This window comes from Notolabrus celidotus, chromosome 16, assembly GCF_009762535.1.
Source record: "Notolabrus celidotus isolate fNotCel1 chromosome 16, fNotCel1.pri, whole genome shotgun sequence".
Classification (NCBI taxonomy): Eukaryota; Metazoa; Chordata; class Actinopteri; order Labriformes; family Labridae; genus Notolabrus; species Notolabrus celidotus.
The window spans coordinates 26,502,828-26,523,053 of record NC_048287.1 but is presented as its reverse complement, the minus strand read 5'-3'; the positions used below and the strand labels follow the sequence as shown (position 1 = coordinate 26,523,053).

The following is a 20,226-nucleotide window of genomic DNA, read 5'->3' as shown; positions in this document are numbered from 1 at the left end:
CCACATCTATGTTTAATTCAACCCAACCAGGAGAGCAGGATGAGACGGTTTGCAAGACTTACCTGACAAAGATCAAGGACCTCCGTCTGAAGCTGGAGGGTTGTGAGAATCGAACTGTGACCCGCCTCCGCCAGCCTGTGGATAAGGAGCCACTCAAAGCCTGCGCCCAGAAGACTGCAGAGCAAATGGTAATCACATGAAGAGATGACATTTACAACATGAAGACAAAGAGAGGAACCACTTAAACCTAACAATGTGTTTCTTGTAAAGTGCAACAGAGAGTTTGTAGATTTAACAGAGCTTTATTCATATGTGCTTTATTTGTTTAGACAGACAGTATGTTCCTCAAGTAAGACCTTTACTGTCGTTCTCAAGTGAACAGACAGGATTTGTGTGTTCAGATGTCACCAACCAGCCTGCATTGACTGCGGTGGACATGATTTAAATGTCAGCATTAGTCAGTAATAACTGGTGACACAGCTTTTCAACACAGGAGCAAGACAAAAAGAGATTCATTGCAAATCAAAGAATCGTGCAGTATTGACAAATGTCCCGTGAGTCTTGAAAATGAGTTCTCAAAACCGTCTTCATTATTTCTTCACTGACAGAAAGTCCAGTCTGAGCTGGAGGGCTTAAAGAAAGATTTGAACACAATCACTGAGAAGACAGAGGAGGTTCTGGCCTCTCCTCAGCAGCTGAGCTCCGCCCCGGTTCTGCGCTCAGAGCTGGACGTCACGGTGAAGAAGATGGACCACGTCTACGGCCTCTCCTCCGTCTACCTGGACAAGTGAGACTCTCTCTGTGACTCTCGGATTGCTTCCTGAAGTATTCGCAGCTCATTCAGTGCTTTTTATTAAGTGCAAACTTCTTTGTTTCAGGCTGAAGACCATCGATGTTGTGATCAGAAACACTAAAGAGGCAGAGGACACGCTGAAGAACTATGAGAACCGCCTGCGTGATGTCAACAAAGTGCCTGCGACAGAGAAGGAGGTGGAGGATCAGCGCAGTCAGATGAAAGTACGGCCTGGAAAGATATTAGCTTTATTCATTTTAAAGTTGCTCTGCATATTTAGTTTTATGTTTTCCTATTTTTTAATCCTTACTTTTACTAAACTGAACAACTTAAATTCTGTTTTCTCCGTCAGTCGATGCAAGCTGAAGCCGAAGCCGACCAAGTGGTGTTCGACCGCCTCCAGGACGAGCTGAAGAAGGCGACCTCCATCAACGACAAGATGAACAGGATCCACAGCGAGCGTGACGCCGAGCTGGAGCACTACCGTCAGCTGGTCAACAGCCTGCTGGACCGCTGGCAGGCCGTGTTCGGTCAGCTCGACCTCAGGAAGCGGGAGATCGACCTCCTGGGACGCAACATGAAGTCGTACCACGGGAGCTACGAGTGGCTGATCCACTGGCTCGGTGAGGCGAGGCAGAGGCAGGAGAAGATCCAAGCTGTGCCCATTGGGGACAGCAAGGCTCTCAAGGAGCAGCTGGCTGAGGAGAAGGTAAAGGGAAGGAAAGAGTGAGCTGTGTACTGTACAGTAAAGGAGAAGATGTGATGCCCTCTGGTGGTCAAGCTCATGGTATAGATTACAAAAGCTGTCTTTCTTTACTGACGTGGATTTTATCATCTGTTATGAAAATGTTTCACTGCTGCTTATCTTCTTTCTTCTTCATACAAGATCAAATCTACGTGGCACATATAAAAAAAGACTCATCCAATGTTGAAATATTTATTTTATTGCAGAAACTCCTGGAAGAGATCGAGTCAAACAAGGACAGGGTTGAAGGTTGCCAGAAGAATGCAAAAGATTACATCGACTCTGTCAAGGTTTGCACAATTATTTTCAACTTTATAACAACAACACTTGTTTTTTTTTTTGCATGATTTAAGATTATTTTATTCTCTTTTTAGGATTATGAGCTCCAGCTTTTGACTTACAAAGCCCTCCAAGATCCCATCGCCTCTCCTTTGAAGAAACCAAAAATGGAGTGTGCAACTGATGACATCATTCAGGAGGTAGGTTTAACAAGTGTCTCACATCAGCTGAGAAGAGCAGGAGTATATGGTTCATAATGACCGTCTTTTGCCATGAAGGTGATAAAATGAAATCATGTGAATTAAACGAATGAGAGCTGAAACTGAGAGAACACCTTAAATTATCTTTCCTGCTGCGTTTCTTTCAGTATGTTACTCTGAGAACCCGCTACAGTGAGCTGATGACCCTCACCAGCCAGTACATCAAGTTCATCACAGACACACAGCGCCGCCTGGAGGAGGAAGAGGTAATCACACACACAAACTCTGAGGATGGTTCCCACTAACACAAACAACACCATCTCTACCTGCTAACTGAACCGTGTATGGGAAATAATTTGTCATCAATACTTGGAAAATGTTGGCACTCTAAATGAAGTTCTGTTCCTCAGAGACTAAAAGTGATAGAGAGACAGGACGGCGTACAGTGGTGAAGCAAACTGTTTCATCCTAGCACATCACACCACCACTACAGCACGTGTCTCATTCCCTTACATACACTGTGTATTTAGTCAAACCATGTCTGTGTGTACATACGACTCTGATCAGCACAGAATTCAGTCACATTTTCTTACTGCTGAAATGCTTTTACAACAACTTTTGATTTGTTGTTTGCTTCTTGATTTCCTCCTAAAATCACTGACACTTGTGATTTAAAGGTTTTAGCTTGGCTACCTTACCTTTCCTTTTCCCTTTTTATTCTTTTCTAACTTTCTATTGTGTTTGATCCTTCTGACATGCTCGCCAGTGCTTTGTCATGATGAGTATTAATCACATGCTTAAGAGATGAATTAACCCCAAAGCACCAGGTATTTCAAGAAGACGCTCTCGGTTCATGTCATCCCCCTCTACATCAGATGTTTGTTTGTAGGGACGGGAAGGTTCAGGCTTATTTAGAGACCTTTTATAATGGAGCTCATTTTCAGTTCATTGAGATCTTAGCAACAGCTTTTTGTTTGCAAGCTCATTTTTATTTCTAATATCAAACTGAAAAAACGTAAAAGCACTCAAGTTTTGTAAATATACTGTTAAAGCCTCAGAAAACATTTATTTATTTTTGATGGGCTGAATATTTTTCTCTTTTGGATAAAATGAAAGAATTGAGTAAATGGAAATTGAAAAAAAATAGTCTTCAATTACCTATCACAACATCCCAGAAAGCAAAAGCAAAAAAATCTGAAAATCTTTTCATACAAATTGGACCTTTTCGACATCCTCTTACAATTTATTTTTGATGATTTAAACAATCAAATTAATATAAAAAAAACAGTGGTCTCAGGCTGCAAGTTTGGCCCAATGGCTAAGTGGTGCGTCCAATTAACAGAGGCTGTAGTCCTGCTTTGTCCACTGTCCCATTATTCTTCAAACAAAGGCACAAAGCCTGAAAATATAGCTTATGAAAAGTTGTCTCTCCTGTTTGCTCTAGCATTCAAATGCAAGAAGCTGGTACTTGTATAAGGGCCTGTTTCCACAAACAGCGTTTTTTAAACTAGTATCATTCAAAGACCTTAATTTCAAAGCACTTCAATCAAGGTTATGAACATTGTTTTACAGCGCTTCCACTTCCCTGAGTCGTGACTGTTAAGTCTGTTCTAAATTGCTCTCTGTGCTTAGTATTTGCTTCTATTCAAGAACATGTTACAAAGTAAATGTAAAAACAATGGAAAGGAATTGACTCTTAGCAGCGAGTCTGGTTTGTTCTTCTCCACCATTGTTATTGACAAAGTTGATAATCAAAGTCCCGCCCCTTCTTGATACTGATTGGTGTGTGAGGGAGATGTGACAAAAAGTTGGACTTGTTCAACTCAGAGAGCAGGGACCAAAAACATCTGACTCCAAGGGCGCTTTTTTACTTGGGACGGAGGGCACTGAATACCCTGAACTGTACAGGTTTTACATAGACAATAGGCACTGCCACTGCAGAAAACGCTGTTAGTGGACACAGGCCCTAATAGAAGTATGTTTCACCAGAGATGACAGGTTTCTAATGTTTTGGACCTTCCTTTTAGGTGTCAATCACCTGTGCAGTTACACCATGCATCACTCATTTTCACCACTGAGTAGAAGTCATCGCTTTATGTTTGTCCAAAATGAAAGCAGCATTTATGTTTTGTCTCTCGCATTTTTCATCCACGCCTTCTCTGTGTTTTGTGCAATATGAGATCATGCTTTGTTTGCTGCATCACTTTGCTATTCTTGCTCTTGGTTCTAGTTGTATTTGGACCTGTTTGGATACAATTCCATAAAATATGAAAATAATTTGAGCTGCTTCCGAACATCTTTCTCATTGCAATTAACATTTTTTGCATGCTGCTGGTTTTTCAACTCTTCACTTATTTCCTTACAATTACTTTACTTGCACAGTGACTGGATTATGCACCAATGTTAGACCACAACCTCAGATATTTTAAAAGCAGAAAAAGCAAACACACTCATCAAACCTGGGAACATTTATACTACGTTGTATACACATAATCTGTACGAAGCCATTATTAAATAACAATAATCATTGTTTAAACTGTGACCCAGCCTTTCTACACAATTATATAAAGCATCAATTTATAAAACTACCTGCATGAGAGTGAAGTGTAGTGTCGTGCTGTGTTGTGGAGTAAGCTATCATTCTGTGTGCCATACATTAAAAAACATGACAAGCATTTCCCAATACAGTATCTCCTTTCTTGTAAACACCTGTTTACTTAATGTAGATGATTAATTGTAACATATTTTCATGTATTTACATGTTCATGTAGCTACATGTTTTATAACTCTTCATTGTAAAGTTTAATTTTGTAGTCTAACACCTTAAACATTCTCTCTATTTCCTTTACTCCCTCTTTTGCGCCACTAATACAGAAAGCTTCAGAGAAACTCAAAGAAGAGGAGAGGAGAAAGGTGGCCGAGATACAAGCTGAGTTAGATAAACAGAAACAGTTGGCAGAGGCTCAGGCTAAATCTGTGGCTAAAGCAGAACAAGAAGCTCAGGAGCTCAAGCTGAAGATGAAAGAGGAAGCCAGCAAGAGGCAAGACGTCGCAGGAGAGGCTGAGAAACAGAAAAAGAACATCCAACAGGAGCTGCACCAGCTAAAGAGTCTGTCTGAGCAGGAGATCAAGTCCAAGGGTCAGCAGCTGGAGGAGGCGCTGATTAGTCGTACCAAAATTGAGGAGGAAATTCACATCATCAGGCTCCAGTTAGAGACAACGACAAAACAGAAGGCCACATCTGAGGCTGAGCTGCAGAACCTCCGAGACAAAGCCGCAGAGGCGGAGAAGCTCAGGAAAGCTGCTCAGGAGGAGGCTGAGAGGCTTCGCAAGCAAGTGAGCGAAGAGACTCAGAAAAAGAAGAATGCAGAAGATGAGCTGAAGCGTAAATCTGAGGCAGAAAAAGAAGCGGCCAAACAGAAGCAGAAAGCTCTGGATGACCTCCAGAGGTTCAAAATGCAGGCTGAGGAGGCAGAGAGGCGCATGAAACAGGCTGAGGAGGAGAAGATCAGGCAGATTAAGGTAGTGGAGGAGGTGGCACAAAAGTCTGCCGCCACACAGCTGCAAACTTCGTCCATGTCGTTCACTGTAAAGGCAACACAACTGGAGGAATCCCTGAAGAAGGAGCAGGGCACCGTGCTTCAGCTGCAGGAGGAGGCCGACAAACTCAGGAAACAACAAGACGAAGCCAACAGAGCCCGGGAGCAGGCAGAGAAAGAGCTCGAAACATGGAGACAGAAAGCCAATGAGGCTCTCCGCCTGAGGCTACAAGCCGAGGAGGAAGCTCAAAAGAAGAGTCAGACTCAAGAGGAGGCAGAGAGGCAGAAAGCTGAGGCTGAGCGGGACGCCAAGAAAAGAGCTAAAGCTGAAGAAGCTGCTCTGAAACAGAAGGAGCACGCAGAGAAAGACTTGGAGAAGCAGAGGAAGTTTGCTGAACAGATTGCGCAGCAGAAGCTGACTGCAGAACAGGAGTGCATCAGACTGAAGTCTGACTTTGAACACGCTGAACAACAGAGAGGCCTGTTGGATAATGAGCTCCAGCGGCTGAAGAAAGAGGTGACTGATGCTGAAAAGCAGAGGAAACAACTGGAGGATGAGCTGGCTAAAGTCAGAAGTGAGATGGACTCTCTCCTCACGATGAAGATTAAAGCTGAGAAGCAGACGCTGTCAAACACAGAGAAGAGCAAACAGCTCCTCGAGTCTGAGGCACTGAAAATGAAGCAGCTCGCAGAGGAAGCTGCACGGCTGAGATCAGTGGTTGAAGAGGCGAAGAAGCAGAGGCAGACAGCCGAGGATGAGGCAGCCCGGCAGAGAGCAGAGGCTGAAAAGATACTCAAAGAAAAACTGGCTGCCATCAATGAGGCAACTCGTCTGAAGACCGAAGCTGAGATCGCTCTGAAAGCCAAAGAGGCAGAGAATGAAAGACTGAAAAGAAAAGCTGAGGAAGAAGCGTATCAGAGAAAGCAGCTGGAGGATCAAGCCGCTCTGCACAAACAAGACATCCAGGAGAAAATCATACACCTGAAGAGCTCGTCTGACTCTGAGCTGGTGAGGCAAAAGAACATTGTGGAAGAAACTCTGAAGCAAAAGAAGGTGGTGGAAGAGGAGATTCACATCATTAAGATCAACTTTGAGAAAGCATCAAAAGACAAGTCAAACTTGGAGGCAGAGTTAAAGAAGCTGAAGGGAATCGCAGATGAGACGCAGAAGAGCAAACTCAAAGCTGAACAAGAGGCAGAGAAACTCAGAAAGCTTGCTGCTGAGGAGGAGAAGAAGCGGAAAGAATCTGAGGAGAAGGTGAAGAGGATCACCGCAGCAGAGGAAGAGGCCGCCCGACAATGCAAAGCTGCTAAGGAGGAGGTGGAACGCCTGAAAAAGAAAGCTGAAGAAGCCAACAAAGAGAAGGACAAGGCCGCAAAAGAGGTAGAGAAGCAGGTGATTGTGGCCAAAGAGGCAGCACAGAAATGCAGCGCTGCAGAGAAGAAAGCCCAGGATGTCCTCAGCAAGAACAAAGAAGACGGTCTCGCTCAGGAAAAAATGAAAGGGGAGTTTGACAACGCAAAGAAGCTTGCACAAGCCGCTGAAAAAGCCAAAGAGAAAGCAGAGAAGGAGGCTGCCCTGCTCCGCCAAAAAGCAGAGGAGGCTGAGAAACAGAAGAAAGCTGCAGAGGATGAAGCTGCTAAACAGGCCAAAGCTCAAAAAGACGCAGAGAAACTGAGGAAAGAAGCAGAAGCAGAGGCCGCCAAGCGAGCAGCAGCTGAAGCAGCAGCTCTTAAGGCGAAGCAGCAGGCTGACGCAGAGATGGCCAAGCACAAAAAAGAAGCAGAACAAGCACTGAAGCAGAAGTCTCAGGTTGAGAAGGAACTGACAGTGATTAAACTGAAGCTGGATGAGACTGATAAGCAGAAAGCTGTGTTGGACGAGGAGCTCCAGAGAGTTAAAGGTGAAGTTAATGATGCTGTCAAGCAGAAGGCGCAGGTGGAGGATGAGCTGTTGAAGGTGAAGAAGCAGATGGATGAGCTCCTGAAGCTTAAGCTGAAGATTGAGGAGGAAAACCGACGCCTCATGAAGAAAGACAAAGATAGTACACAGAAGTTACTCGCAGAGGAAGCAGAGAAAATGAAGAGCCTGGCCGAGGACGCCGCTAGACTTAGTGTGGAAGCTGAGGAGGCAGCGAGACAGAGACAGATCGCTGAGTCTGACTTGGCTGAGCAGAGAGCACTTGCAGAGAAAATGCTCAAGGAGAAAATGCAGGCAATCCAGGAGGCTACAAAACTGAAAGCTGAGGCAGAGGAGCTCCAGAAACAGAAGAAACAGGCACAAGAAAAGGCCAAAAAACTGCTGGAGGACAAACAGCAGATCCAGCAGCGCCTTGATAAGGAGACAGAGGGTTTCCAAAAGTCGCTAGAGGCCGAGCGCAAGAGGCAAATGGAGGTTTCAGCAGAGGCTGAAACACTGAAAGTGAAGGTGAAAGAGCTCAGTGACGCTCAGGCTAAGGCTGAACAGGAGGCCAAGAAGTTCAAGAGCCAAGCTGATGAAGCAAAAGCACGTCTACAACAGACAGAGAAACAGACTACAGAGACGGTTGTGCAAAAGTTGGAGACACAGAGGCTCCAGAGCACCAGAGAGGCAGATGATTTAAAGAAAGCCATTGCTGACCTTGAAAAAGAGAAGGCGAAGTTGAAAAAGGAGGCGGAGGAGCTTCAGAAAAAATCGAAAGAGGTATTTTGACATGAATTAACACTGACAGTCATTTTACACCATTAACAAAATCCTGTACAACACACTAACAGTCAGCACATGTAACACATCATGTAAATTGCAGACTTTAAGTAACTTTGAGCAATTTATATGAATTCCAAATGCAGTTAACATTTTCACTGCAAAATCATCCTATAACGTTTTAAGACATATCTGCTTTCTTGAGGAAAGACAAGAAAAGATCAACATTTCTCTCATGTCTGTACACGAAGTATAACTACTGCAAGAGAGGGTTTGGTTCTTATTAAGACCAGAAACTGGGGAAATCTGCTTGCCTGGCTCTGCCCAATACAGTCTTTGAAGAAATTAAACAACCAGTTTCAACTGGTCTTGTTTGAGGTACTTGTCAGTAGTAAGTGTATCAGCCACAGGAGACGCCGGTCAGCTTAGCCTTTTGAGGAACTGGCCGGAGAACCTGAATAGAAGCTAGGCAGAGGGGTCAGCTCTACCACGTAAATTAGCTTATTATACGAAAGTCCAACCCTAACAAGAATTGAAAGGTTTGCTATATTTAAAGTTTTTTCAGCACTTAGCTTTGCTGTCAAAAAAACTATTTGAGTATCATTTTTGCCTTGATCCTTGCCTGCAGCACTCTGATCGGCTATTTAGGTCTGCAATGAATAAGTCCACTTGAGTTTTGCCCAGTACACTGATATATTGCAAATTTTTAGATAAGTGTATCTCAGTTTTATATAATTTTAAGCTAGCATAGTTGATAGGGTTCGCACATTGTGTGGACCATGGGTTGTCTCATAATGTGGGTATCCCCTGATTCAGAGAGGTCCTGGGATAATGTTACAAAGTCCCGCTTGTGACATCAAGTAGCTCTCTCAGTTCATGGGCATGGGCTTACAGTTTACACACCTGCACCCCCAGGTAACTAAGGATCTCTCCTGCTCTCCAGTTAGCACAGACGTCTCTTCCCTCTCTCCTTTAGTCTGTTGAGTCTTCCTCAAGGCCTGCAGACCTGAAAAGCTGATCAGTGCGCTGCAAGCGGAGAAACAGTTTTGTGTTGAGTCTGAAAATAGTGCTATAACAAATCACAGGGTAAAATGACCCCGACTGTAGCGGTTGATTGCCTAACTTCAGTGCAGGTTCTCCACCTGGTATCTCAACAAAGGGGACACCCTCCATCCCCTGTGGGTAATACATCAACTATTGACAAGTATCTCATACAATTCAGAAACACAATCCATCTCCTTAAAGAGTGAGCACCAGAGGTGGAGGTATTTGTATTTTGTGAGTTTTGAACAGGACCAGGCTAGCTGTTTTCATCTGTTGTTGGTCTTTAAGTTTTACCAACTTCAAGCTGTCAGTTCACTAAGTGTACAGATATGAGAGTGGGCTCTATCTTCTTATTTCTACCTAAGCAGGAAATATATTCCCCACAACTTGTTGAGCTGTCGTTTCAGATAGTCCTTTGATTTACACGCAGTGATTGAGTGATATTTTGTTCATGTGTCACTGATTTTTCTTCTTTGTCCCAAATAGATGGCAAACGCTCAACAAGAACAAATAGAGCAGCAGAAGGTCATTCTTCAGCAGTCCTTCCTGTCAGAGAAAGAGCTGTTGTTGAAGAGAGAAAAGGAAGTTGAAGACGAGAAAAAGAAGCTTCAGAAACAGTTTGATGATGAAGTCAACAAAGCCAAAGCTCTAAAAGACGAACAAGAACGTCAGCGGAAGCTAATGGAAGAGGAGAAGAAGAAACTTCAAGCCATTATGGATGAAGCTGTCCAGAAACAAAAGGGTGCTGAGGCAGAGATGAACAACAAGCAGAAAGAAATGGAAATGCTTGAAAAGAAAAGGCTTGAGCAAGAAAAACTTCTGGCAGAGGAAAACAAAAAGCTCAGAGAGAAACTGAAGAGTCTTGAGGTCACCTCCAAACAGGCTGCGTCCAAAACGAAGGAGATTCAAGTCCAGACTGATGAGGTTCCTGAGGAGCAGATAGTTGCAATGACAATGGTGGGAACTACGAAGAAAGTTTTCAACGGATCTGTGGATGTGGATGGAGCAAAGAAAGATGGAGAATCACCTTTTGCATTTGAGGGTATACGAGAGAAAGTCCCCGCTGAAAGGCTTCTTGACGTCGGTGTCCTGACCAAAAAGGAGTTCGACAAACTGAAAAAGGGGAAAGCATCTGTTCAAGAACTTGGAAAGACAGATAAAGTGAAGTCATGTCTTAAGGGTCAGAACAGCATTGGAGGTGTCTTGACTCCATCCAAAGAGAAAATGAGTGTCTATCAGGCCATGAAAGAGAAAAAGATCTCTCCTAATACTGCCACAATGCTTCTGGAAGCTCAAGCTGCTTCTGGTTTCATCGTAGATCCAGTGAAAAATAAACTCCTCTCTGTAGATGATGCTGTTAAAGAGGAGTTAATTGGCCCTGAGCTCCATGATAAGATACTCTCTGCAGAGCGAGCAGCCACAGGCTTCAAAGATCCCTACACTGGAGCTAGAATCTCTCTCTTTGAGGCCATGAAGAAAGGACTTATCGAGAAGGATCAGGCTACAAAATACCTGGATGTGCAGCTCGCAACTGGTGGTATCATCGATCCCATCAATAGTCACAGAGTGCCACTGCAGACAGCCTATAAGCAGGGTCAGTTTGATGCAGACATGAACAAGAAACTTAGTGACCCCAGTGATGATTGCAAGCTATTCATTGACCCCAGCACTCAGGAGCAACTCACTTACAAACAGCTGCTGGAGAAATGCACCAAAGATGCAGAGACAGGAATGCTGGTATTACCAGTAACAGAGCAAGCTGCAGAAAGTGAGAGGACATTCACAGACCAGGAAACTAAAGAGATGTTGAGTATGTCAAACGTTAGCATGCCTTTTGGAAGGTTCAAAGGCAAAACTGTCACCATTTGGGAAGTCATAAACTCTGAATATTTCACTGAAGAGCAAAGAAGAGAGTTGATTCGCCAGTACAAGACCGGCAAGATCACTGTCGAGAAGATTATTAAAATCGTCATCACTGTTGTTGAAGACAAGGAGAAGGATAGTGGAAACGTGTTTAATGGTTTAAGGGCTCCAGTCTCTGCAAGTGAATTGTTGGAGTCAAAGATTATCAACAAAGACTTGTTCAATAAATTGAGTAATGGCAAGATAACAGTCAAAGAGGTCTCTGAGATGGAGCCTGTGAAGAAGGCCCTGCATGGAACACCGAGCATTGCTGGTTTGTTGAATGAACCAACCAAGGAGAAAATGCCTTTCTATCAAGCGATGAAACAAGAGTTACTGTCACCAGAAACCGTGGCAAACCTTCTTGAAGCTCAAGCAGCAACTGGGTTTGTGATCGACCCAGTCAAGAATGAGAGAATGCCTGTTGATGAAGCTGTTAAGTCTGGTCTTGTGGGTCCAGAACTGCATGAAAGACTCCTATCAGCAGAGAGAGCTGTGAGCGGCTACAAAGATCCGTATACAGGAAAGTCTGTGTCTCTGTTTGAAGCCATGAGCAAAGGCCTCATCAAGAAAGACCAAGGTGTCCGTCTGCTTGAGGCACAACTCTCAACAGGTGGCATTGTTGACCCTGTGAAAAGCTATCGCATCCCTCATGAGATTGCCTGCAAGCGTGGATACTTTGATGAAGAAATGAGCAAGACCCTGAAGAAAAACACAGAGGATACAAAAGTCTACTATGATCCTAACTCACAAGAGGATTCAACCTATGCTCAGCTCATGAATAAATGTATCACAGACAAAGAAACTGGACTCCCATTGCTCTCTCTATCAAAGAAGGCTGCAAAGCCAAAAGAAGACAAACAGATCACGGAGGCCAAGACAAAAGAGGCTCTGAACCAGGCAACAATGGAGCTTGACTATGGTCCTTTCAGAGGAAGAAAAATCACAATCTGGGAGCTCATACATTCTGAATACATCACTGAGGAGCAGAGAATAGAGCTGATTCGCAAGTACAGAATGGGACAGGTGACAATTGAAAGGTTGATCAAGATTGTGGTAACAATGGTTGAGGAAAAAGAGGACACAGCAAATGATGATGCTTGTTTTGAAGGCCTTAGGGCACCAGTCACTGCACGTTCACTGCTTGATTCCAATATCATCGATAAGGCAACATTCGACCAACTTGAAGAGGGTAAAAAGACACCCAAGGAGGTTAGCGAAACAGACAAGGTCAAGAAGTACTTGCGGGGCACAAACAGCATTGATGGTATCACAATGGGAGATTCCAATGAGAAGCTAAGCATATATCAGGCAATGAAGAAGAACATTTTGCAACAAAACACTGGGCTGAAACTACTAGAGGCCCAAGCTGGAACTGGTTTCATAACTGATCCAGTCAAAAATCTGAAATTCTCTGTGGATGATGCTGTGAAGGATGGAGTTGTTGGCCCAGAGCTCCATGAGAAACTCCTCTCAGCTGAAAAAGCAGTGACAGGATACAAAGATCCTTATACAGGCAATAAGATTTCTCTATTCCAAGCCATGAAAAAAGAGCTTATTCTAAGAGAGCATGCTATTCCTCTCCTTGAGGCTCAGTTTGCTACAGGGGGGATCATTGACCCACTCAGCAGCCATCGTATTCCCAATGAGGTGGCCGTTAAGCGTGGCTATTTGAGTAAACAAATGTCCAAGTCCTTCGCTGAACCCTCAGGTGACGTCAAAGGCTTTACCAATCCCACCACCAATGAAAATGTCACTTACAAGCAGTTGGTGGAGAAATGCATCAAGGATCCCATCTCAGGTCTGTGCTACCTACCTTTAACAAAGGTTGAAGCCCCTGCTCCTGCTGAGCAATCTTATCAATACACAGAGGAGCAAGCCCAAACAGATCTGGCCAACACTCAAATTGACATCCCTCATAAGGGTGTTGCCGGAAAGAGTATGACCATTTGGGAAGTCATGAACTCAAATATGCTTCCAGAAGAGGAGAGGCGCCGCCTCATGGAGCAGTATCGCTTGGGGCAAATTACTAAGGACAGAATGCTTATCATCATCATTGAAATCATTGAACAAAGAGAGACCCTCAAATCCGAGCAAGGCATGTCCTGTGATGTGATCAGAAGAAGAGTAACAATCGATGAGCTGTACAGTGCTCGAATCATTGACTTGAACACGTACAACCTCTTGAAACAAGAAAAGATCACTATTCGTGAGGTAATGGAAATGCCATCAGTCAAACAGTACCTCTTTGGCACTGGTTGCATTGCTGGAATCATGTCAGACAGTCCCCCAAAGATCAGCATTTACCAGGCTATGAAGAGCGGAAAGATTAAGCCTGAGGTTGCTTTGAATCTACTTGAGGCTCAGGCAGCAACAGGGTTCATGATCGACCCGGTGAAAGATGAACTTCTGACTGTTGATGAAGCTGTGCGCAAGGGGCTTGTTGGCCCTGAACTTCATGACAAACTGCTCTCAGCTGAAAGGGCAGTTACAGGTTACAAAGATCCATACAGCGGAAAAGTGATTTCTCTCTTCCAGGCCATGAAAAAAGACCTTGTTCCTGAGGATTATGCATTGGCACTTTTGGAGGCCCAGTATGCCACTGGTGGATTGATGGATCCTGATTACAACTTCCGCCTCCCCATAGATGTTGCTCTGCAACGTGGATACATCAACAAGGAGACCCTTGAAAGAATATCTGAACCTGCTGCAGATGTCCTAGGTTACACTGAGCCAACAACAGAAGAAAAACAGTCCTATGCTCAGCTACTGAAAAGATGCAGAGTTGATAAAGAAAGTGGGCTGCGACTGCTGTCGCTGGCAGACAGAAGACTCCTCTTTAAGGGTCTCAGAAAGCAGATCACTGTTGAAGAGCTCCTTCGATCTCAGATTATTGACCAAAAGACATACAATGAACTCACTGAAGGTACCATCACAGTGGAGGAGGTAAGCAGAAACCTGAAGAAGTTCCTCGAGGGCGCCAGCTGTATTGCTGGTGTGTATGTAGAGTCCAGCAAAGACCGTCTGTCTATTTACCAAGCAATGAAGAAGAACATGATAAGACCAGGGACTGCCTTTGAGCTTCTTGAGGCCCAAGCTGCAACAGGGTACGTGATTGATCCTATTAAAAACCTGAAACTTAATGTTGCTGAAGCTGTCAAGATGAATGTTGTTGGCCCTGAGTTTAAGGATAAACTCCTCTCAGCTGAACGAGCAGTCACAGGCTACAAGGACCCTTACTCTGGTAAGGTCATTTCACTGTTCCAGGCCATGAAAAAGGGCCTCATTCTCAAAGACCATGGCATTCGTCTTTTGGAGGCTCAGATTGCAACAGGTGGAATCGTCGATCCACAGGAGAGCCATCGCTTGCCAGTTGAAACAGCATATGAACGTGGCCTCTTTGATCACGAAATGAATGAAATCCTCACTGACCCATCGGATGACACAAAGGGCTTCTTTGACCCCAACACTGAGGAAAATCTCACCTACTTGCAGCTGATGGAGAGATGCATGACAGACCCCGAAACAGGCCTCGCTCTTCTGCTGCTGAAAGAAAAGAAGCGTGAGAGGAAGACGTCTTCCAAGTCCTCTGTTCGCAAACGTAGAGTCGTGATTGTAGATCCAGAGACGGGCAAAGAGATGTCTGTGTATGAGGCGTACCAGAAAGGGCTTATAGACCACCAGACCTACCTTGAGCTTGCAGAGCAGGAGTGTGAATGGGAAGAAATTACCATCACCTCATCTGATGGAGTTGTGAAATCCATGATCATTGACAGAAGGTCTGGTCGGCAATATGACATCGATGACGCAATCTCCAAAGGCCTTATCGATAAATCAGCTCTGGATCAGTACCGTGCAGGAACCCTGTCCATCACAGAGTTTGCAGACATGCTGTCTGGAAACGTGGGCGGTGTCAGATCACGTTCATCCTCCTTTGGCTCCTCTTCCTCTTACAACACAAGCTCATTACCATCTATTAAAGCACCAGCAACTATATGGAACGATCCGACAGAGGAAACTGGACCTGTGGCTGGCATCTTGGACACAGAAACACTGGAGAAGGTGTCCATCACAGAGGCCATTCACAGAAACCTTGTGGACAACATCACAGGTCAAAGGTTGCTTGAAGCTCAGGCCTGCACAGGAGGTATTATCGACCCAAACACTGGAGAGAAATTCCCTGTTACAGATGCCATGAATAAAGGGCTTGTGGATAAAATCATGGTGGATCGCATCAGTCTTGCCCAGAAAGCTTGCAATGGATTTGAGGATCCAAGAACCAAAACCAAAATGTCAGCAGCTCAAGCTTTGAAGAAAGGCTGGCTGTACTATGAGGCTGGGCAGAGATTCCTCGAGGTCCAGTATCTCACTGGTGGATTGATTGAACCAGATGCAACCAACAGAGTCTCCATTGATGAGGCTGTGAAGAAGGGCACTTTAGATGCACGCACTGCACAGAAGTTACGGGATGTAAGTGCATACTCCAAATACCTCACATGCCCTAAAACCAAGCTTAAGATCTCCTACAAGGATGCTATGGACAGAAGCATGGTAGAGGAGGGGACTGGTCTGCGACTACTTGAAGCATCATCTCAATCCAGCAAAGGCCTCTACAGTCCTTACAGCGTGAGCGGGTCAGGCTCTGCTACTGGGTCACGGTCCGGCTCAAGAACTGGTTCAAGGTCAGGCTCCAGAAGAGGCAGCTTTGATGCCACAGGATCCAGTTTCACAACAACCTTCTCTTCCACCTCCTACGGTTCACCAAGCTACAGCCGCCGATACTGATGAGTCAGAAAGGAATGATTTTAAAGGAAGGATACACTACAAAACCAGTGTTCACCAGATGCCTAATTCTCAGTGGAATAAGGGCTACCTTTATTCTGCTCTGCATGTGGTTGCTACAGATCTTTTAATATTTAATTTTCTACAAGCTGAATAATTTTGTTCATAGTATATTTCATATTTACTTTTACTTATTTTTATGCTATCTCATCAGAGCTTCTAATTACTGTACTGTACCCAGCTTACGCAATAGCTGCTTATTATTTCAAATGTCTTCCAAAAGGTGCGTTCTCAATATTTTTGGTTTTAAGTCAATCATAAGCATTTATCGTTCCACAAACAAGAGTTTATTTAAAATATTGTGTGTATAACACAATAACCAAAAGTCTTCATCACCAATAGCCTGATTGTCAAGAGGAACCAAATTTTTGTTGTACAAACAAAAATCTTTGTACATGTGTATATTTTTGAATATGAAAAAGAAAGTTAGCTTAAGAGAAATTACAACTCTGCAGAGCAGAATAAGGAGTCTTCTGAAGATGAATAAACACCTAGAGTGTGAGCTTTAATGATGCCAAGCTTCAAGATCTTTTCTCTCCTGGGCTACACTGCCAATATCTACTCCATTCCCAATCCTCATGAAACCTGGAATTACTGCAACACACTAATCAAGTGAAACGAAGCTCAAGGAGCAAGATCCCTCAACTTTAAGCATAACCCAACATATGATGACTATACAAACCACCTGACAGTTCTGGACTTAACACATCAAACCTCAAGACCAACATACACAAGACCCTGCTTTTCTTCTCACTTTGACAGGTATGTAAAAAGTTGATTTGCATGTAATTGCCTCACAATGTATTGAAGTTCCTTGTGGTTTGTGTCTATATACGACAGAGGGTGAAGCCCACATTAAAAATGAAAAAGTGAGATTTCACAGAATATGTCATAATGCCAGAGGATCTGAGAGGCGCTGATAGAGATATTGAGACTTTTAGACGTAAACAAAAAACGTATTTATTCAGTCTGGCTTTTATGTAGGGTTTAACAATTTTATAACCTACCTTTTACTATAATATTGATTTAAATGTCGCTTTATTATTTTAGTTATTTTAACTGTTATCTTATTCTATTTTTATGTATTTATTCGTTCATTCATTTACTTCATCTAATCAGTTTTATTGATATTTTTAGCCTTAGTATATATTTTTCAACTCTTATCCTTATCCTTTTAAAATCTATTTATTTAAACTATTTTTATTCTTTATTTTGATGCTTTAACTTATTTTAATTACACATTTTATTTTTGGTGTGCATTGGTCTCTATTTTATTTGATGTTATTCTTATTATTTTTAATTCTTATTAATATTATTTTTTATTATTATTATTATCTTCCCCTAATATATCTTGCCATTGTTTTATTTCTGCTTCTTTCTTGTTTTTCAATCACTGTAAAGCACTTTGGGTTGCATTTGATTTGTATGAAAGGTGCTATATAAATAAAGCTTGATTGATAACATTACAAGAAAAAAGTTGTTAAGAAAGTCTCAAATTAACAATATTTGTAAATTTTCAAGAAAATGGTCCTAAATTTCAAGGAATCAAATAGTATATTTATGAGGGGAAAAAAGTAGTTAATCTACGAGACTAAAGCCAAAAATGATCAAGATTAAATGCACACATTTCTGAGTATGCAATGAGAAAAAAGCTATAATTTAATCAGAAAGATGTCATACATCACTGGCCAATTAACTGTTATGTACCATAACATAGGGGAAATGAGAAGGGCAGGCAGCTGTTCTGCTCAATAGCTGAGGACAAACAGCAGTTCAATCAGGAGAGACAGGTTAATTAATTAAAGAATTCCCCCTAATGCTAATATTCTTGTTCAATGTTGTCTGTTTCAGATTTCGTCTACACAGGTCTTCTCCATCACTTTCTTCAGATGTCTTCCAACGGCCTGTGGCATCAATTTGACTTCAAACACTGTAATCAATAGTTTTATGCAACAGTAGAGTAACACACGACTCATGCTGTGTTCTGTCTGATTGTTTTAATAGCAATCCATTTTAAACCTGTATCTAATCTTGAACTCATTTAAAGGCCTAAACCTTGCTTTGTAAGTGCCTGCAAACTACTCTTGAACACCTAAAGGGGATGTTGAGTACATTAAGGGGGTACAGTGGCGACACTGTAAATAGACTGATGCATGAGCAATGCTAATCATAATGAATACTGTGTTTTCAGGTAAGCCTTTTTACAGTCCAGCTACTGTATGTCACAATCTAACTTTAACATAATAACAGTTCATTGATAACATTTCAGTGTCAACGATGTGTTAGTCACACAGGGCTAAAATGAATGGTCTGAATGTTTAATAGTTAAGGTTTTCATTATTTGAATATCATTTTCCCTTCACAGACAAGTAATGTATGTAATGTACATTAATAATGATATAAAGCACTAATGCTAAAAGCCATTACTTAACATTTCTTTGAGAGAGATCTTTAAGCTTTGCCACCAGACCCAGTATTTGTATTTTTCACCACATATACTTGTTTTTATTTTAAGTGTACTTTGTAAAGCAACACTTGCAATCTATATCACTTTATTTTCATACTCTATATTCTTGCTTTGCATGATTTACTAACATTTAAAAAGGTGCAAAATGAAATATTGTATCCATTAAAGCATTTGTTTTACTATTACGTTTCAAGAGGTTTGAAGGATGTATTTTAATGAGGGTTATCAAGCCTTGGTTAAAATGGTGTATTTATAATAAAATGGTAAAAAGGAATTTTATTGCAACACCTTATGCTATGTAAATAAACATGGAAATGAAATACCCCTGTGTGTGTTAACTTCTTGATTAAATCATGTTGGCTTTTAATGTGATAAAGCTAGATGTTATATTAGATGGCTTTACAGATTGCCCCCCCTGGTGCCCTCATGTCCAAAACTGCTCTAAAGTGCCCTCTTGGATTAGACAAAACATTAAAATTGCATTCTCTTTAAGCACTTTAATTGAAAATTGCATGAAAAAATGCCCTCTGGATGCCCCTAAAATGTACAAAACATAAAAACTTAGACTAACGACCCCACTCCTGGACACACCCACGACTGTTTGTGGCTTATATCTTCAAGCTCTTCCCCAGTCTGGTCAGAACTGAAGAAGCCTATCGGAGGAGAGGTGAAACATCTTCAAGAATTTCTACCAGTCCAGTCGCCTTACGGATCAAGCTTTGGATAAAAACGTCCCCTTTGATGCCCCTCAAATGAATCAGACGTTAAAAAAAAAAGCCCTTGTGGTGCACTTCTGTTGAACTTAATGTGGAAAAGTTCTCCTGGATGCCTTACAGTCAATAAATGTTTAAATGTAAATGTTCAAGTTGAAAAGTACCCTCTGGGTTCCTCTTCGTAGGGTAGAATAGAATGCACAAAGATGCCCCTACATTGAATTCAATGTAAGAAAAGAAAAAAAAGCCCTCTGGTTGCCGTTATAGTTAATGCCCTTGTTAATTATCTAATATAATCAGAATATAGAAATATATCAATAGTGTTGTTTTCCTTTTGTGCAGCTATACAGAGTTGCCAAATCTCACGCACCAGGCATGTGACACACGCTCTCACCCTGCCCAGACAAATCTCACGCCAACACACTACACCATAAAAACACTGTGTATGCAATGTATATCTCTGTGTTGACTGGTCAACTGCTCAAATATAGGATTTTGGTCTGCCCTACTTTGACTCTGATTTGCTTCTGACAGAGACGGTGAACGAGAGAGACGATTAAAAATGAACACAATGGTCAGTCGGTGGCTTGATTGATACACAAAGTCAACTCGTGCTGCCTGAGTACACCACTGCCCATAAAATCCTATAAATGTGATCAAGTGCGCTTGATTAAGTCAGGGGTTCCCAAACTTTTCAGCCCGCGACCCCCAAAATATAGGTGCCAAAGACTCGGGAACCCCACTGTCCCTCAAGGTGATTTAATGTGGCTTTATTTAGCTGGTCTGCAGAAAATTAGCCTACCTATATGAGAATTTGGCTTCGTTTCCTGTGCTGTTATGAATTAACCTGCTGCTACTGATGCTTTTGATAATCAACTGTTCACTAACCCTAAACTTAGGAGTCATGTGGCAAAAAGAAAGGCAGAAAACTCATTACATTTTCTATTTTCAAGGTTTTATTTCATGGTTAGCTACTATTTTTGTTGATATTTTTTACTATAATGTGTAAAATGTACTAT

The 20,226-nt window shown here is 42.4% G+C and overlaps 1 protein-coding gene across 1 annotated transcript in view; it reads left to right on the top strand.

Moving 5' to 3' along the window:
• The window catches only part of pleca (plectin a), a 124,134-nt gene extending 105,318 nt beyond the window's left edge, over positions 1–18,816 (top strand). The window contains exons 26-35 of the mRNA XM_034704933.1: positions 31–188; positions 609–787; positions 879–1,017; positions 1,146–1,502; positions 1,745–1,828; positions 1,913–2,017; positions 2,185–2,283; positions 4,892–8,239; positions 9,770–16,789; positions 17,879–18,816. Coding sequence (XP_034560824.1) covers positions 31–188; positions 609–787; positions 879–1,017; positions 1,146–1,502; positions 1,745–1,828; positions 1,913–2,017; positions 2,185–2,283; positions 4,892–8,239; positions 9,770–15,970 — 10,670 coding nt within the window. The 3' untranslated portion in view covers positions 15,971–16,789; positions 17,879–18,816. The remainder of the gene's footprint in view (positions 1–30; positions 189–608; positions 788–878; positions 1,018–1,145; positions 1,503–1,744; positions 1,829–1,912; positions 2,018–2,184; positions 2,284–4,891; positions 8,240–9,769; positions 16,790–17,878) is intronic.
• The last annotated feature ends 1,410 nt before the right edge of the window (positions 18,817–20,226 follow it).